The 15,438-nt window shown below is 43.6% G+C and overlaps 1 protein-coding gene across 2 annotated transcripts in view; it reads right to left on the bottom strand.

The window, feature by feature from the left end:
* LOC118985789 (CD302 antigen-like) overlaps positions 1-14,761 on the bottom strand; it is a 144,861-nt gene extending 130,100 nt beyond the window's left edge. Inside the window, exons 1-4 of one of the 2 annotated variants that reach the window (XM_037044610.1) lie at positions 14,576-14,761; positions 8,017-8,388; positions 3,672-3,842; positions 501-665 (exon numbers count right to left, since the gene is read on the bottom strand). In XM_037044610.1, the coding sequence (XP_036900505.1) occupies positions 501-665; positions 3,672-3,842; positions 8,017-8,388; positions 14,576-14,669 (802 nt within the window). In that variant the 5' untranslated portion in view covers positions 14,670-14,761. The remainder of the gene's footprint in view (positions 1-500; positions 666-3,671; positions 3,843-8,016; positions 8,389-14,575) is intronic. The other variant, XM_037044613.1, reaches the window with a different exon arrangement.
* Positions 14,762-15,438: the final 677 nt, after the last annotated feature.

The following is a 15,438-nucleotide window of genomic DNA, read 5'->3' as shown; positions in this document are numbered from 1 at the left end:
CACAAACAAAACAAAACCCTATCCACTCCATGTGTCCATGCCATTAAACCACTTTAAGGTTTCTTAAAACTCTCCTTGCCCCTGAGGCCTGCCCTCGTTTACCCAATGCGAGGCCTTTCACCGAGGCCATCTACTGTGCCTCAGGCGCCTTCTTTACCTTCCTCAAATTCTTCACTTCTCCGGGTTGGAACAGATTACTGTTCACCTTTTTAAAAATCCTGTCACTTCAGGTTAGGGTAGCAGCTTAGTCTTGCACCCTCACCCCAACTCGCTGAACATTAACCTCTTTTAGTCTCCATCTCAGATGCATTTTCCAATGGATGGAATAGGATTATTTCAGTACATTTTTGCTTGTGGGTTTCATTGCTGAAGTTTAAATTTCAAGAGAAGAGAGAAAAATGTATACACAAAATAACATGCCTGGATATGAAAAGAGAGGGAGGCATACAGCATCTTTATAATTTCAGCAATTTGCTGTAGCACATGCAAGTTAAACCTACCTGTAAGATACGTTAATTCAGCAGCACTGCCGAGGCTCAGTAAGTCAGCTCCTTGATTCTGACATGAAACATAAGCTTCTTTCCAAGAAAGAGCTGCTTGAGTATTAAATTGGTAGCAACTTCCAATCTGCTCATTCTTTTCCCAGTTATTTTCACAGCCATTTTCTGTTGACAAAAAGATATGCTAGTGATCATAAGGTAAGGGCATGATATTTTATATTACTTAGAATGCTTCTAAATACTGCAATTCATTCACATACTCAGGATGTGCTTAAATCAGGGCTTGTTGCTTGACTAGACCACTTTTGTTCTTTGGTTACAAAAAGAATTTGAAATCACAGGACACTAAATGACTCGGGCTGATTAAAGTTTCTACTCTCTCCTTGTCCACCCTTCCTTTATCCTCCATCAATTACAAGGTCATATTTTATCCCATTCCTGCCCTTGCCTAAAACTAGGAGACTTCCACTGCGCTCACCTTGTTAAACCCCCGAGTTAACGGAAAACAAGCTCACTTGAAGATGGTGGCCAACGGCAGAGGGGTGCACCTACGGCCGGCAGTGAAACCACTGTGTGTGGACGTCTGCGTGCAGACATGCTGCTTAAATGCTTGAGATTTAGAATCCCAGTGACTACATTATTTGGGAAACTCAGTTCAAGTTTCTCCTTAACATTTTAATAGATAATTCAATGTGATATATAATTAATTTTACATAATTGTCACATTTATATGTACATATGTACATATACGTGTGCATGTGTATACAAACATATGCTCATTATATAGTGTATATATTATTCTCTTTAACAAATATTAAAAAAACATATATTATTTCAGAGATAAACTTTCAGAGATAAGTTATTTGGATGCAACTGGCTCAAAAATACCCTCAGAGATTCCCACGTGCTCTTTACAAGAGGAAAAAAAACAATGCAGGCACCATTGAGTGTGTCCCAGACTTCACTCTGGGGCTTTCCGAGGGGCCTTTCCATAACCAGTCACACACATCACATGGCCTTTCAAGCTGGAAGGTTCCTCAGATACCATCTTGGCTAATGTGCAGAGGTGTCTGTGGCAGACTTATACCGAGAGCTCTAGTCTCCAAATTCGGCCCATCGATCTTAATGGCTGACATTGCTCCTTTGGCCACTTTTGAATGGTCTAAATAGCAACAGAGGTTGCTATGACACGTGGTGAAAACTAAATAGGTGGATTTACAAGTATACTGCCTAAGGGTTCCTTATTACCACTGAGGCCCTATGCTTATAAATCTAGAAGCTTCCAGTGGAACAGCAGTGTGTTTACTATAAAAGAAAATCTCGGTGGTTTAGCAGTGCTTGGATTTTAAAAACTCACAGCCTTGCTTCTTCCTTAAAAATAACTCTGGAAGGCACAGGAATGCATTAAAAATCTACCCACTGTGACCCACAAAAGGCTAAAGGCATCAAGACATGTGCCAGTCAAGGCAGCAAGGCAGAGTGGAATAAAGGTGTTGGGGAATAAGAGCCATGAATCCCGGGATCTCCAGCAGACTCTACACAAATGGGGTCCGACGCTGACTGGGTTTGTTGCCCTTCACCTGAGCAGTGAGGGCTTGCACTGGATAACCTCTAAGCTCCCTTTCACATCTAAGCTTTCTGACCCAGACTATTGGGGTATTTAAATGAAACTGGTGCCCAATTGACCAAACTCTGCTTATCAATGACAGTGAAAGAATATACAGTATTTTTTTTTTACCTTTCAGGTATTCCAGGGGATTAAAAACCTGTGCCTCTGCATAGAAAAGTGATTTTCAAAATGTGGTCCTAAAACAGCACCACTAGCATAATCTGTGACCTCATTAAACTGCAAATTCTTGGGCCTCACTCTAAATCTATAGAATTACAGTTTCCGGAGGTGTGCCACAGAAATCTGAGTTCTAACAAACTTTCCAAGAGATTATGTTGCATACTGAAGTTTGAGGACCACTGGCTCAATATAAACTCAAGTTGTTTAGAACTCTGCATTTTGAAGCTCAGCTTTCCTCGAAGAGGGATCAGCACTACTAAAACACCAGGCTGGCGGCTGAATAAGGTGGAACAGTAGATTTGTTTAGGACAGGACCCAGGGCCAGATTTCCTGGCTTTAAATTTTAGCACTGAAATTTATTAGCTGTGTGACCTTGTGCAAATAACTTAACTCCTCTGTGCCTCATTTTGCTCATCTGCAAAATGGGGATGTGTGAGGCCTGCAGGCATGAATACACTGAGTGCTTAGTACCTAACACTTGGCAGGGCCCTATAAGTATTAAGTATTATTATTACTTAGGTCTTGAGCTGTTCTCTTTTTCTTCACTACATATTCTTCCAACCTACTGCTCCTTAAAAATAATTCTTAAGTACCTACCACACGTCAGTTACTGTGAGCCCCTGTGATGCTTACCCGACTGGAAAGAAAATCTGTCTGCTATATACCAGATAATGATGCAAACTGCTACTTTGGTGTCTCCCCGACCCTGCCCACCCCTGCCTCCCTCCTATAGGAAGTCAATTTTTTTGCACATCCTGAATCGTTTGCATCAAGAAGCAATTAGAAAAAATGCTTTGATCAATACATAGGAATAACAAAGGGCACAATTCACCAATATTGAGAGAGTCAGGGATATGTCTCTTTTAGCCCCCACTCTTTGCCTCAGGCCATAAACACATTCAAGTGTCTGCCATCCTAAAGGTGTTTCCTCAGCCTACCTTCCCCTCAGAGATTACCTTCTTCCTTCTCTTTTTTTCCATAAAACTTAAGAGGCTTACTCACCTGCTCACTTTTCCGCCCATTATAACCCAGCTTCTATGACCACTAGTCTTCTGAAACTGCTCTAAAAGGTCAGCAGCAATTTCCTAACTGCCCATGTCTTTTCCACTTCCGTTCCCTGAGGTAACTGTGCTAAAGAACAGTCTCTCATCATTTGTCTTCTAGGACACCATCCGGTCTTTGTTCAGGTCCCAGGCTACTTCTGAAAGCAGGTTCATGGCCACACATTAGTTCTCTCTCTTTCCTCAAATATATACTCCTTGTCTAGGATAATACTTGTTGCAGCCATTTTTGAATCATTTTGGAGTCTTCCTTTTCCCTTTTGCCTCTTGGAAATGATATCCTCTTCTTTCCATATATAAAGTTTACTCGCCCACACATACCTGGGTTTAAGCAGATACCCCACTTAAGGTCATATTCATAATTTAAGGTGGTTGCACACCACGGCTCATGGTGATCTTTGTCCGTGATACACTCATGGTGCCAGGTCCCAGCGACTAAGAATGGAAATTCACAAGGTCTCCCATATGAGTTCCCATCTCTGGTATATATCTCTGTGGGTTGGGTGGAAATAGAGGAAAGGAGAATTAACAACTGAGTAATCAGCCTCTAATTTCAGTTAACTAATTTCTAAAAACCTGCTTTGAAAGAGAGATGGCTGTTTTCACTTAAGAGAATTCAGTATTTGGATAAGCTGCATGGTGCGGAAATTCAGAGCACACCTGCTGATTGCTCAGGTCTGCGCTTGAATGCTGGCTCCCTCAATGACCAACTGTGTGGCTGCGGACATGAGCACTCAATGACATAATACACGTAAGAGGTCACTTACTGTGATATGATGAACAGCTGAAAAACCATGGCTTGATCAAATAAGGATCAATTAACTACTGTGGTGGGCAGAGTATTTCCCCAAAAGGGGTGCCCTGCCTGAGCTTAAATGTACATTCTAACTTCTTTCATTATTAAGAGTGGGGTCAGGAAAATTCCTTGGAATCACTGAAGGTGGCTGTGGACTTATGAACCAACTGCTGAGCTGGTTCCCATTCTTCACAGACTGGTGGTAGAAGCGAGGCTCTGAGAGGAAGTGGGAGGAAGAGCCTCTGGGTCTCAGAGTGGATTTTTGCAGAGTGGAAGGACAGGACAATTTAGATTATGAAACAAGAACCAGCTCTGACTGGGCAGTCACAGGACCAGCTGGTGACCTGCAAGACTGTAAAACTGCTTTTTTTTTTTTAATTTTAATAATTTCCCCTGGAACGCACACAGAGAGGAACTGAAAAAATTATTCTAACCTATTCAAAAATTATTTAAAAAATTACTCCGAATATGCCTGGAAATACTAGAGGAAGTGCTCAATACTTATGTTGATAACAAATCTCTTGGAAAGGTGTTTTTATAGAACAGCTAACCCTATAACTAATTGGGCCACTTTTTCCCCACATCTATTAAACTATTGTTTAAAACTGTGGTCATTACTAGATTAAATAATGACTATTTAGATCTAATAATCCTTTGCCAGCCTATTAGGATCCCTCAGAATGTCACATATATTTACATAAAAGTATACTTAGATAGTATTCGATTCAACATCCTTTATTATTCTCAAATGTTCATCTGAAGCATGAGACTCAACAGTTTAGAATGTATTAGGCAGCAATGTACCCAAAGGTAAAAATAATTTAGATGTTTTTATTTGCAAAAAAATTTGTTAAGGAACACTGGTATTGTTTTTCCTTGGCATATTAATGGTTCTGAATATGGTATTTTTGTTAAAGAGTAAATTGTCCTTATATTTTTATAAGGATCCTGCTTATTACCTAATTTTTGTTTTCAACCATACCCAGACTCCCAAAAGTTTATGACCAATTTCTCTTCTGATATCACAACACTTAATAGGAGAGAGTCCCTGAGCATTATGACTATTACTTTGAGAAACATCAGGGTTTTTTCCCCCCAAATTCTTGTGTTTCTCATACAAAGTGCTTCCACATACATCTCTTTCACTTGCTCTATACTGTAAGCCTCGTAGGGCAAGTGCTACACTGGTTTGTGAAATCCCCAGTTTATGAGGAGTTAGCGGATCTTCAGCTGAAAGTGACAGGAACAGGCTCTTTGATTAGAATCCTTAACATATATAAGATTCTTGTGAACTCAATGGCTGCCTTCTCGGGCTTTTCTGAGAAGAATCTTCTATGAATGTGTGGACTTATGAGGATACGGCCTTTAAAAAAGATGAGACACTTACATGGAAAACTAATATAAAATTTTTAGGTATTATTAGACAAAACATCTTCAATGCTTAAAAAAGTTGGCAGGCTCCGGAACTGTTCAAAACCCAGAGAGCTCTCTAGCCATGACTGCACTAAAAGTCCATTTCCTCTGCATAATTCACCAAATGCTCAAAATGTGAAGAGGGGTAAGCAAGGGCAAGCTAGCTCAACGAAATAAATGCGTATCTGGATGCTAGTCAAAGCAGTTTATGTTTAAAATGTCTACAGCTAAAGTTTTCTCTGATGAACATGACTCACACGGGATGGGGTTTGGGGAGAGAGGTAACCCAGAACACAACGGCAAACAAATGTTCTTATATTAGAAGTAAAAAAATATATATATAGCAAAAGCTGTCAGAAATAAAGTGGCTATATCTGGGGAACACAATTCTGGTTTTGAGCTGTGGCTTTGCTTTTCGGTAACAAGCTTAGTAACTTTGGACTTCACTTTGGTTTGACTCAGGTGTCTTATCTTTCTTGTCTCTATTTGGTTAGAGATAGAAGAGGGGGCAGAGTCCAATGTGGGGAGTCTGAGAGAGCAGTCCTAGAGAAAGTCCCTAATGGAAGACAGCGGTCTCTGACCTAACGACAGGCAGGGACGACATACATTTAAAAGAGTACAATTTCCAGGACTTAACATCTGACTGAACTTGAATGGTGGGAGAGGAAATCAGGACAACGCTAGGGTGACTTACACATTTCTGACACATGTGACTTGGACGGTGCCAGTCACCCAGAGAGGAATGGAAAGGAAGAGGCAGGTTTGGCCCTGACCTCTGTGCAAGTTAAATCCCGAGGAATGTGTTGACAAGTCAGAACTGCCTGTGCCTTCTCTTAGAAATCTCAGTCTCTTACTCCAAAATACAGTGTTCCAAATATTGTATTTGGTAAGGTCAAGAAAACATGCCTGTTTGACTCTCTCGGCGGGGTGGTGCTCTAGGTGGGTTCTTAACCTTTTTGGGGCCATTGATTACTTTGGCAGCTGTGAGAAGTGCTCAGGCCCCCTTCTCAGAAGAATATTATAAACGCACAAAATGAAACACACTGGATTACGAATAAAACCAGTTAGATTGAAATGGAGACATGTGGAGAACTGAACGGACTTATGATTACGATTTTGAGGGGACTGTACCCCTCAAAAGAACTAGTGGCAAGAGACAGAAAGAGCCCTGCCAAGAAAGTTATCCTTTCTGATCCTTGAACAAATACAGTGAGACAAGTCAAGTCCAGTTCAAAAGGTATTTTGTTTGGTTCCACACTTACCCTTAGTTGCCAAGTTGGAGAAAGGCTCTCCGGCACAAAATTCAAACCCGCCTTTGAGTGGTATCAGGAAAGCACTTGCTTTTTAAGGTTGGGAGGAAGCTGACTAGCAGAAACAGGCCTGTACAACTACCCCAAATTCGCTAGTATTTCCCTGTAACAGTAGGAGCTGAATTCTCAGAGGCAGCTGCACCTTCACTAGGAAGTGGAAAGAGGTTACCCCAGACAAAAACCTGTGCGGAGCGGGAAAGCGATGGGAGGCCAGGTTGTGCTTAAATGAGCTTTAAGAGAAGAGGAGAAAGTCTCTGTAAAGCTACGTAAATTCACAAAGAAGAGCAAAGGTGAAATAATAGTTAGGACTCGTAAGATAATTAAAGATATATATCTCAAAAACAACAACAAAAAAGAAATATTTATATCTCAATATCTGATGTAATTTAGAGCAACAAACTGAAAAAAGATTTGCTTGTGTAAGAGCTATTGACACTTAGAGGTTTAAAAAATAAATCTACTCATTCTTTTTAATCTTGGAAATTCCTGATGATCCAGTTTCTAGATTCAGAACAAAGTTCACAATCAACTCACCAAAAGGTAATAATCATGTACTCATTTTGGGAAGCAACTGAGACAAGGTCCAGTCTTAAAACTCGGAATCATCAATACAAGCACCAAAGTATAATAGTTACACTAAAAGTAACAGTTTAAGTACATAAACCCACAGAAGGCTCTAAAACTTTTCCATTACATCAAAATCTGTGGATAAGAAAAAGTGCATGTGCTTTTCTCCTTTTTTCCCCTTTCTTTTGTAACTTAGAATAGGTTTGATTTTACTGCATCAATGGACTTTTATACTGTGTACAGGCTTTCCTATCACTCTAACTTTCCCTGGCGTTCAGCATGTAATTGTAGGAAGTCTATAAACATATACCCAGGCATCAGGGAGATTTTCAATCCCAGGGTACCGCAGAATGGCTGTGTGACCTGTGACAGGTATGTACCCTCTCCCAGCCTTGCCTGCAACAGAGGACAAATAGCAGGAACCTCCCAGGGATAGTTCCGGGTCGTTGCCCTATGCCTGGAACTGAAGGCTGGCTCACCGCCCTTACCAGTGCACAACTTCCTGGTCAGCTGTGCGTGTTTAATGTCACATTTACCAAACACAGCAGCAAACGCATCAAAGTCCTTCTCCAACACTTACCGCGGTAAGGCTGGTCACAGAGGCTTTCCTCGGAGCCTCCTTTCTTCCAGACATCAGATGAACTTGTACTTGCTATGGCATGTCCATCCTTCAGAGCCAACCTGGACTGGGCAGCTCCATACAGAGAGTGGCGCTCACATTTCCACCACAGCATGGCATTGGAGTCACAGCTGAACATTCTCAAGGAATCCGTGGGTTTGGTAATATCTAGGCCTAGGCACTTCTTGGATTGCAAGTGAAAGAGACGATGCTGGGACACCCACTTCCACAACATGTCCTGGGTTGTGTCACAATCTGTTGCTACTATCCAGTCATTCAGTGGCTTGATGCACTTGCCCGTGTTTTCATTGACAATGGTGAATGGATCATTACCTGAGTCGAGACAGACAGTCAAAGAAGACATTTCAGGATTCTGCATCGTGTGGCTGATGTGCTTTGGACCCTGCTTGCTGAGGAGAGTCTGAGCACCGTGGGACTGTCCCTACCCTCTGAGCTGTATAAGCTGTAGTGTCCTGCACAGGGTCAGAGGGCAGCAGTGGCTAGAGAGGCAGTACGGTGTGGGGGAAGGACAGGCCTGGGCTCTGGAGCCCATCTGCCTGGGTTCACAGTCTGCCTCTGCTACCTGTTAGCCACGTGACCAGGGCAAGTTACATAGCTGCTGTACCTCAGCTTCTTCCTTTGTAAAAATAGTACTGCATACAGTAGATGTGAGGATAAAATGAGCTCATACATGCAAGACATGTAGAATGGTATGTATGTGTGTTATTGTTATTCCATGAAAGGGTTTCCCCCTTTATTTAACAAGATAAAGAAACTCCTTAGTTTTCATCTCCTTTAGACAGGTGGTCTACAGTCGATGAGAACTGTCCTTAGTCTATCCAGGACCACAGTTCTGTCTTGCTTACACTTCACCATGACAGGATAAATTGTTGCATGACATTAATGTGTCTCAGAGGACAGGGCGAGACTCCTGAGGGTTCAGAGGAAAGAGAGGTCTGGGTTCTGAGGGTAGGGGGGAATCTGTGGCCAACTCCATCGTGGCACCTCCAAGAAGGTGACGGGAAACCCCTGGGGAGGGGCTGGGGGTAGGAGGCTTACCGTGTGGGTCACCTGGGGACCCCAAACCTGAATTCCAGCAACCACCTGAGCCACAGGATTCAAGACCCAGTAGGTGTGGACAATGGAAAACTCAGAAGCAATCATTGTGAGCTGAAGGCCAAAGAGAGGAACCTCCCGGAACCTCCCCTTGCACGAGCTGGGAAAGACTTCAGTAATGACAGACACTGAAGTTCTGGTGGACTGGTGAATAAGTTTTAATTTGACATTATGAAAATAAATTGTTTCTTGCACACCTAAGTTTGCGGAGCAAGAGTCACATCTGCTACAACAAACAACAACTGAACAATCTGATCAGTGCTTTTACACAGAAAAAAAATTTCTGAAGTTATAGCACAGAACTTCATGTTGATGAGAGTAAAGCTGACATATTTCAGACAAACTTAAATAACTGTTATCAATGAACTAAAGTGTTCAGCAGAAGGACCATGAAATTTTAGTTCCCAAAAGGCACTTTCATTCTGATGCTAGTTTCACAATCACTGGTTTTACTAACACTGAACACCTTTTCTAATAATAATTCATGGCTTTCAGAGTTAAAACATTTTCATACCAGAGACAAGGGAAAGTTGAACTATATAAATAATAACCATAAAATGAAGTCCAATTGCAGTTTGAACTTTGGACAGAACTTCATGTTTTAAATAGCAGCAGCAGCGACAAGAGAAACAATAGAAACAACAAAATCCTTTAAAACTTTAAGTTATTTCTGTATTTTAAAATATTGCATAGGGTTGCAGCTAAGGAAGTCTGCCATAGCAGCTTCCACCCCTCACTCTTTCTTCCTGGACATCACCCTGCCATTCTCCACTTTGTGGACACAGTTTGGGAAGACAGTAAACAAAAAAAGAAACAGTTCTATCTTAGAAGATTATCACTCGCACTTTCTCCAGTGTCCTTCTCCCACACATTAAGTAGCTGCTCAGTCCCAGGATGTGCCTCTTTCTCTCTCATATCACCAAAATAAACCTTCTGTTCCCAGGTATCAGGACTTGCTGCAGAAAAAAAAATGTCTGCTCCTACAGAAAAATGGGTGGCTGCCACCCTTGCTGAAAACTTCCCCTCTCGTGTCATCTTATGTCTCTTTCCTGGGCTCTCAGTTCTGTGGCTGCAACCTCGAACAGGTGAACTGGGCTAGCAGCAGCTTTGCCTACCTTTGCAGTTTGGAATTCTGTATTTTTCAAGTTGCCTTTGCAGAATCCAAAGGATTAGCTATGGCTCTTAGTACAGTGTCAGTATGATGAGTTAGGGGTCCTAGATTAAAGACCTGTCTCTGGGTCTTTGTATTTCCAAATGTAAAATGAAAGTAGTGAAACATGAGATATCCAAGCCACTTTCAATTCTAATATCCTATGCTTCCACAAGAGGCCAGTTTTCTTAGTCTTCCAGGTTTTAATTGGTCTCTGCTAAGTTCACTGGATTTGTTTTTTTTAATTTAAGTTATTGGAGTGGCATGGGTTAATGAAGTTATATAAATTTTATGTGCACAATTCTATAATAGCTCATCTGTATATTGTACTGTGTGCTCACCACCCCAAGTCAGGTCTCCTTCCATCGCCACGTGTCCTTTTCCCCTCTTCCACCTTCTCCACCCACTTCCTCCTGTGCAAACACCATGCTGTTGTCTGTCTCTGAGAGCATGTTTTTCTTAATCTCTTCACCTTTATCACACAGCCCCCAAGTCCCCCCCCCCTGCTGACAGCTCTCAGTCTGTTTTCTGTATATGAATCTGTTTCTATTTTGTTTATTAATTTGGTTCATTAGATTCCACATATAAGTGAGATCATGTGGTATTGTCTTCCTCTGGCTGCCTTACTTCACTTAGCATAATACTTTCCAGATCCATTCATGGTGTTGCAAAAGGTAAGATTTCCTTTCTTTTTTTATAGCCAAGCGGTATCCCATTGTGTAAATGTACCACAGCTTTTTTTATCCACTCATCTACTGACGGGCTGCTTCCAAACCTTGGCCACTGTAAATCACACTGCGGTGAATGTGGAGGTGCACACTGCACATTGCATCATACTAATGCCAGCAGCATTTTAGGCCATTCTAACCCCATCTGTACTGAGCATGCTCACTCAGGTGACAAATGCTACTTTATAAATATTCCTTGGAGGAGAAAAAATATGTACCCTTTTCTATTTATTCTGCTTTATTCTGGGACCCCTGGAGCCTTGACAAGCTGTAGGAACTCTTGCCGAACGCTTCCTGAAAAGTTCCCCTCTCATGTAGTCTTATTTCTCTCTTTCCTGGGCTCTCAGTTCTGTGGCTGCAACCTCAGACGAGAAAGGTGCAGTCGCATGGAGTAGTTATGTTCAAGAGGAGATGCCAGCTTCTTACCTAATTGCAACATCTACGTTTCTAGCTACTTGCCTCATTCTAAACCTGTCTTTTACCCTAGTATGAACATCACTGTTTGACACCTACACTGGTGACTTAGCATAGGCATTAATTATTGATATAATTTAAGGAAACATTGTTGGCCTTCATACACAACGTATGTGTAAGCGTTCGTACATAACATCTAAGCTGGGGAGAATCTCGTCTTCTTGTGACGTCTCCTTATCTTTCCCTCCCCTTAGCAAGAGCTGTTCAGTCTGCCTCATCCTGTGACCCTGCTGGAATGGTAGGTTGTAGCATGGGAAGACAAACTGAGAAAGTGAAAAAAATAATTTCTTATTTAGAAAATTTGTTAAATAAGGGTATACAAAATATTTCACAAATGCATTATACTTTAAAAAATGTAATTATAAAGTAATTTGTAAAACAGATTATTAATAGGTTTATATTGTATCTTGTTCACTAAACAACTTTATACTGGTACTAATTGGAATTTTATTTACTTATTTTTAAAGATTTTATTTATTTACTTATTTTTAGAGAGGGGGAGGGAGAAAGATAGAGAGAAACATCGATGTGTGGTTGCTTCTCACATGCCCCCTACTGGGGACCTGGCCTGCTACCCAGGCACATGCCCTGACTGGGAATCAAACTGGTGACCTTTTGGTTCACAGGCCAGCACTCAATCCACTGAGCCACACCAGCCAGGGACTAAATGGAAGTTTAATGTTTACCTCCAACTATAATATTGGAACAAGTCTAAAAGGCAAGGTTGATAAAAACAAGCCTCACTCCCCCAGTAGCACTTTTTATATACATAATTTTATGTAAAGATTCTAGTGGTGCTTGAGAGGAAATGGCTGTCAGCGTTATCATAAATGAAAATGAATTTTTAGTATCTACACATCCATCCAAGGAAAACTAGCTCCCATTGTCTCATCATTAAGTAATTTCTATCTCAGGAGACCTAAACCAAAGAGTTTTGCATATTCCAAAGAGAAGCTGGACATCAACATTTTATAACCACAGGCAAATGGAGAGGAAGATTCTCCGGAAGGCTAGAAGGAAAGACTGCGGCGTTTTTAATGTCAGGAGAACTTCCACAGCCCGCACTGCAGAGCATTTTGTGGAGTCATGACCGTGTGTGCAGAGTGTGAAGGTGCAGCAGGTGACAATTGGAAGTCTGGGTGTGCCAGTTCAAAAACAGGCCCTGAAGTGATGGCTGGGTCCATGGTAGTCCACTAGGATTTAGAAAGTCATGGAGTGCAGATTGACTGGTGTGGGCTGGCGAGGGTCTCAGTCCTTCCTGAGAGACTGGTTTACTACAAGGTGTTAGATATCCAAGGAGGCAAATAAGTAAACTAAACAACTTGCATTTCCCCAAGAACACCTGAGGAGTACCCCAGATGCTACAGGTACTCCTCGAACATCTGGGCAACCAAGACCACCTGCACAAGCTTAGCCGCGTACATGTGATGAGAAACACGCCATCGCCAGCATCATGAAGCTGACAGACTGCCAAACAAGCTACGTAAATGGCTGCGGTTTCAAAATTCCAGTGCTTTCTGTAAGAGGGCCACAAGTCTGTTCTTAGGGTATGAGAAAGCCAACCAGAGCAGCTGCTGAGAGGGAGGGAGGGAGGATACTGGAAAACGAATATGAGGACCTAGAGTAGGAAGAATGGAGTCAATCCCTTGCTCTTTGTTTTGGGTTGATGAGAGAGGCTAAGGATTGCAGATTGCAAAAGTTAAGGAAATCTTGAATTTCGTGGGAGAGACAAAATACAGATGAGGCTTCAACAGATGTAGATGGAAACCAGGATGTTAGTGACTGAAAAGTTAGTGTGTTTGACTGTAGGTTCCTTGCTGCAAAAAAAAATAAAAAAAATAAAATAAAATTCCCCATGGATCGTGGGGCAGGCAGAACAGAATTCCTAGGACAATAAATGACTTTTGGTAGCTTCCAACATGGAGGGTCAAAGGCAGAGCAGGGTCCTTGCTGTAGATAGGGTGATGCCACCCACACTCAGAGAAATCTCTTCCAAGCACCCTCTGAAAAAAGCCTAACTCAGACAGTAGCTTATTTTAGCTGCCAATAAAACAAGAGCCACAAGCAATGTGAACTTTTCAAAAGCTTCCTGGGTCATCTTTTACTTACTCATACATAAAAGATAACAGAAGTGGTGGGTGAGGACTGCTCACTTATTGCACACTGATTTTCAGCCAAGGCAAAAAGAGAAAGTAAAAGGAAACTCAGGTGGCTGCCAAGGGTTCGCGTGAGGCTGGCACTAACTAGAGCATCAGCTAAGGGCTTCGTTCCTGGCCCTGCTTCTACAGGAAGGGGCTGGAAACTCCCGGGTGCTCAAAAGTGCTAGTCTTTTGGAGCTGATAAGCCATTTAGAAGAAAAGGTCACTGCTCCAGGCATTAGGAGATGATATCATAACAGAGTAATGGTCATGATTACTTTAGCGGACATGGCATAACCTGACTTCCTTGTTCACGTGAATTGGTGGGCACAATTAAGTCGGGAGATCAGTATCATCGTTGGCACAGCGAGTGAAAAGCGCCTCTGGACACTGAGTGGCACTGGTGACCAAGGGGCAAACGAGGAGCGAGACAGGCGGGATGGGATGAGACAGGGGTACTGAAAAGTCCTATTCTCCAGGGAAGCAAGTTAGAGGGGAAAGGATGAGGAAAAGATGGGGGTGAAGGGGCGCAGAAGAGACTCGGTGCGCCTCGGCTCCCCTCTCCTGGGCTCCTAGTTCTCAGCTCCAGAAAGTCCCCGCATTCCCACGCCCCAAATGGCTCTGCCTTCCCCGCCCCCATTCCCCCTCTTCCCAAGACCCTTCCCCCCCTACCCCGCACGCCCCCCCCCCCCCCACTGAGGGCAATGGAGCTCCCTACGCCTCTCCCTGTGGCGAGGGCAGCCAAACACCTTCTCCCTAGACCACTCCTTCGGCTCACTTCTCGGCCTCCAGGCACCTTAGGAAAGCAGAGATGTGACCCTGGGGCTCAGCACGAATCCGAACCCAGGGAAGTCAGCAGACCTAACAGCGTTGAGGCCCCTAGCCGACTGGTGGGCGGACGCACCCCCGGTTACCTGTGTGGCCAGTGGACTCCACCAGCTCGAAGCACTGAAGGAGCAGCACGAGGAGCGCCGCCGCGCGGAGAGGGGTCGCCCAGCGGGTCCCCATTCTGAGCCGGCCCCAGTGGTCCAACTTGGTTCTCCGCGCAGGCAGAACGCAGCCCTCTGGGTGCGCCCAATCTGCCCCACTGGCGCCTCGGCTTTTAGGTGCCCGGGGCGCTCCAGCTCCTCCCCCCAACGCCCTCAACCAATTAGATCACCGTGTCTGGGGTCCGGGCCGGCTGGGCGGAGCGGGGTTAGGAGGCGGGAAGATGACGCACCTGGAGCTCTGAGCACCTGCCACAGGCAAAGACCACGAGGAGGCGGGAGGTTAGCGCACAGCCAGAGAGCTGAGGGCAAAGACTCTTAGAGGCTTGGGGGTCCTGGGTCCCGCCTCTTCCTCAGTCAAGCCCAGGAGACGCAGCACTTGCTGGGACTTGGCACGGCCCGTGTGGGTAGGTTCCGTCAGTTTAGGGCCTTGTTCTCTGCCCAACGCACCTCTGTCAGGGATGGCTTCTTCATTGCACGGCTGGGTTGGAAAGGCACCCACATCCTCTCCTACCCCCAAGGGGGAAATGTGCATCCTCCCTGGTGCAAATGTTGACAAGCCAAATAATTCAGTCGACCTTGGCAACGTCTTGCATATTTTGATAAAACAAACAAAGGTGAGGTAATGGACACTGCAGGTGACCCGCAGGTATTACAGCATTGAAAGCAAGATCCCCAGCTGTTGAGCTCAGTTGATTGGTCGTGATCCCGCAAACCAAAAGGTTGCTGGTTGGATTCTGGATAGAGGCACATGCCAGGCTTTGGGCTTGGTCCCCATGGGGGCAATGTGA

This window comes from Sturnira hondurensis, unplaced genomic scaffold, assembly GCF_014824575.4.
Source record: "Sturnira hondurensis isolate 20B ecotype Veracruz unplaced genomic scaffold, ASM1482457v3 Scaffold0004136, whole genome shotgun sequence".
NCBI classification, from domain to species: domain Eukaryota; kingdom Metazoa; phylum Chordata; class Mammalia; order Chiroptera; family Phyllostomidae; genus Sturnira; species Sturnira hondurensis.
This window is presented reverse-complemented; position numbering and strand designations above follow the sequence as displayed.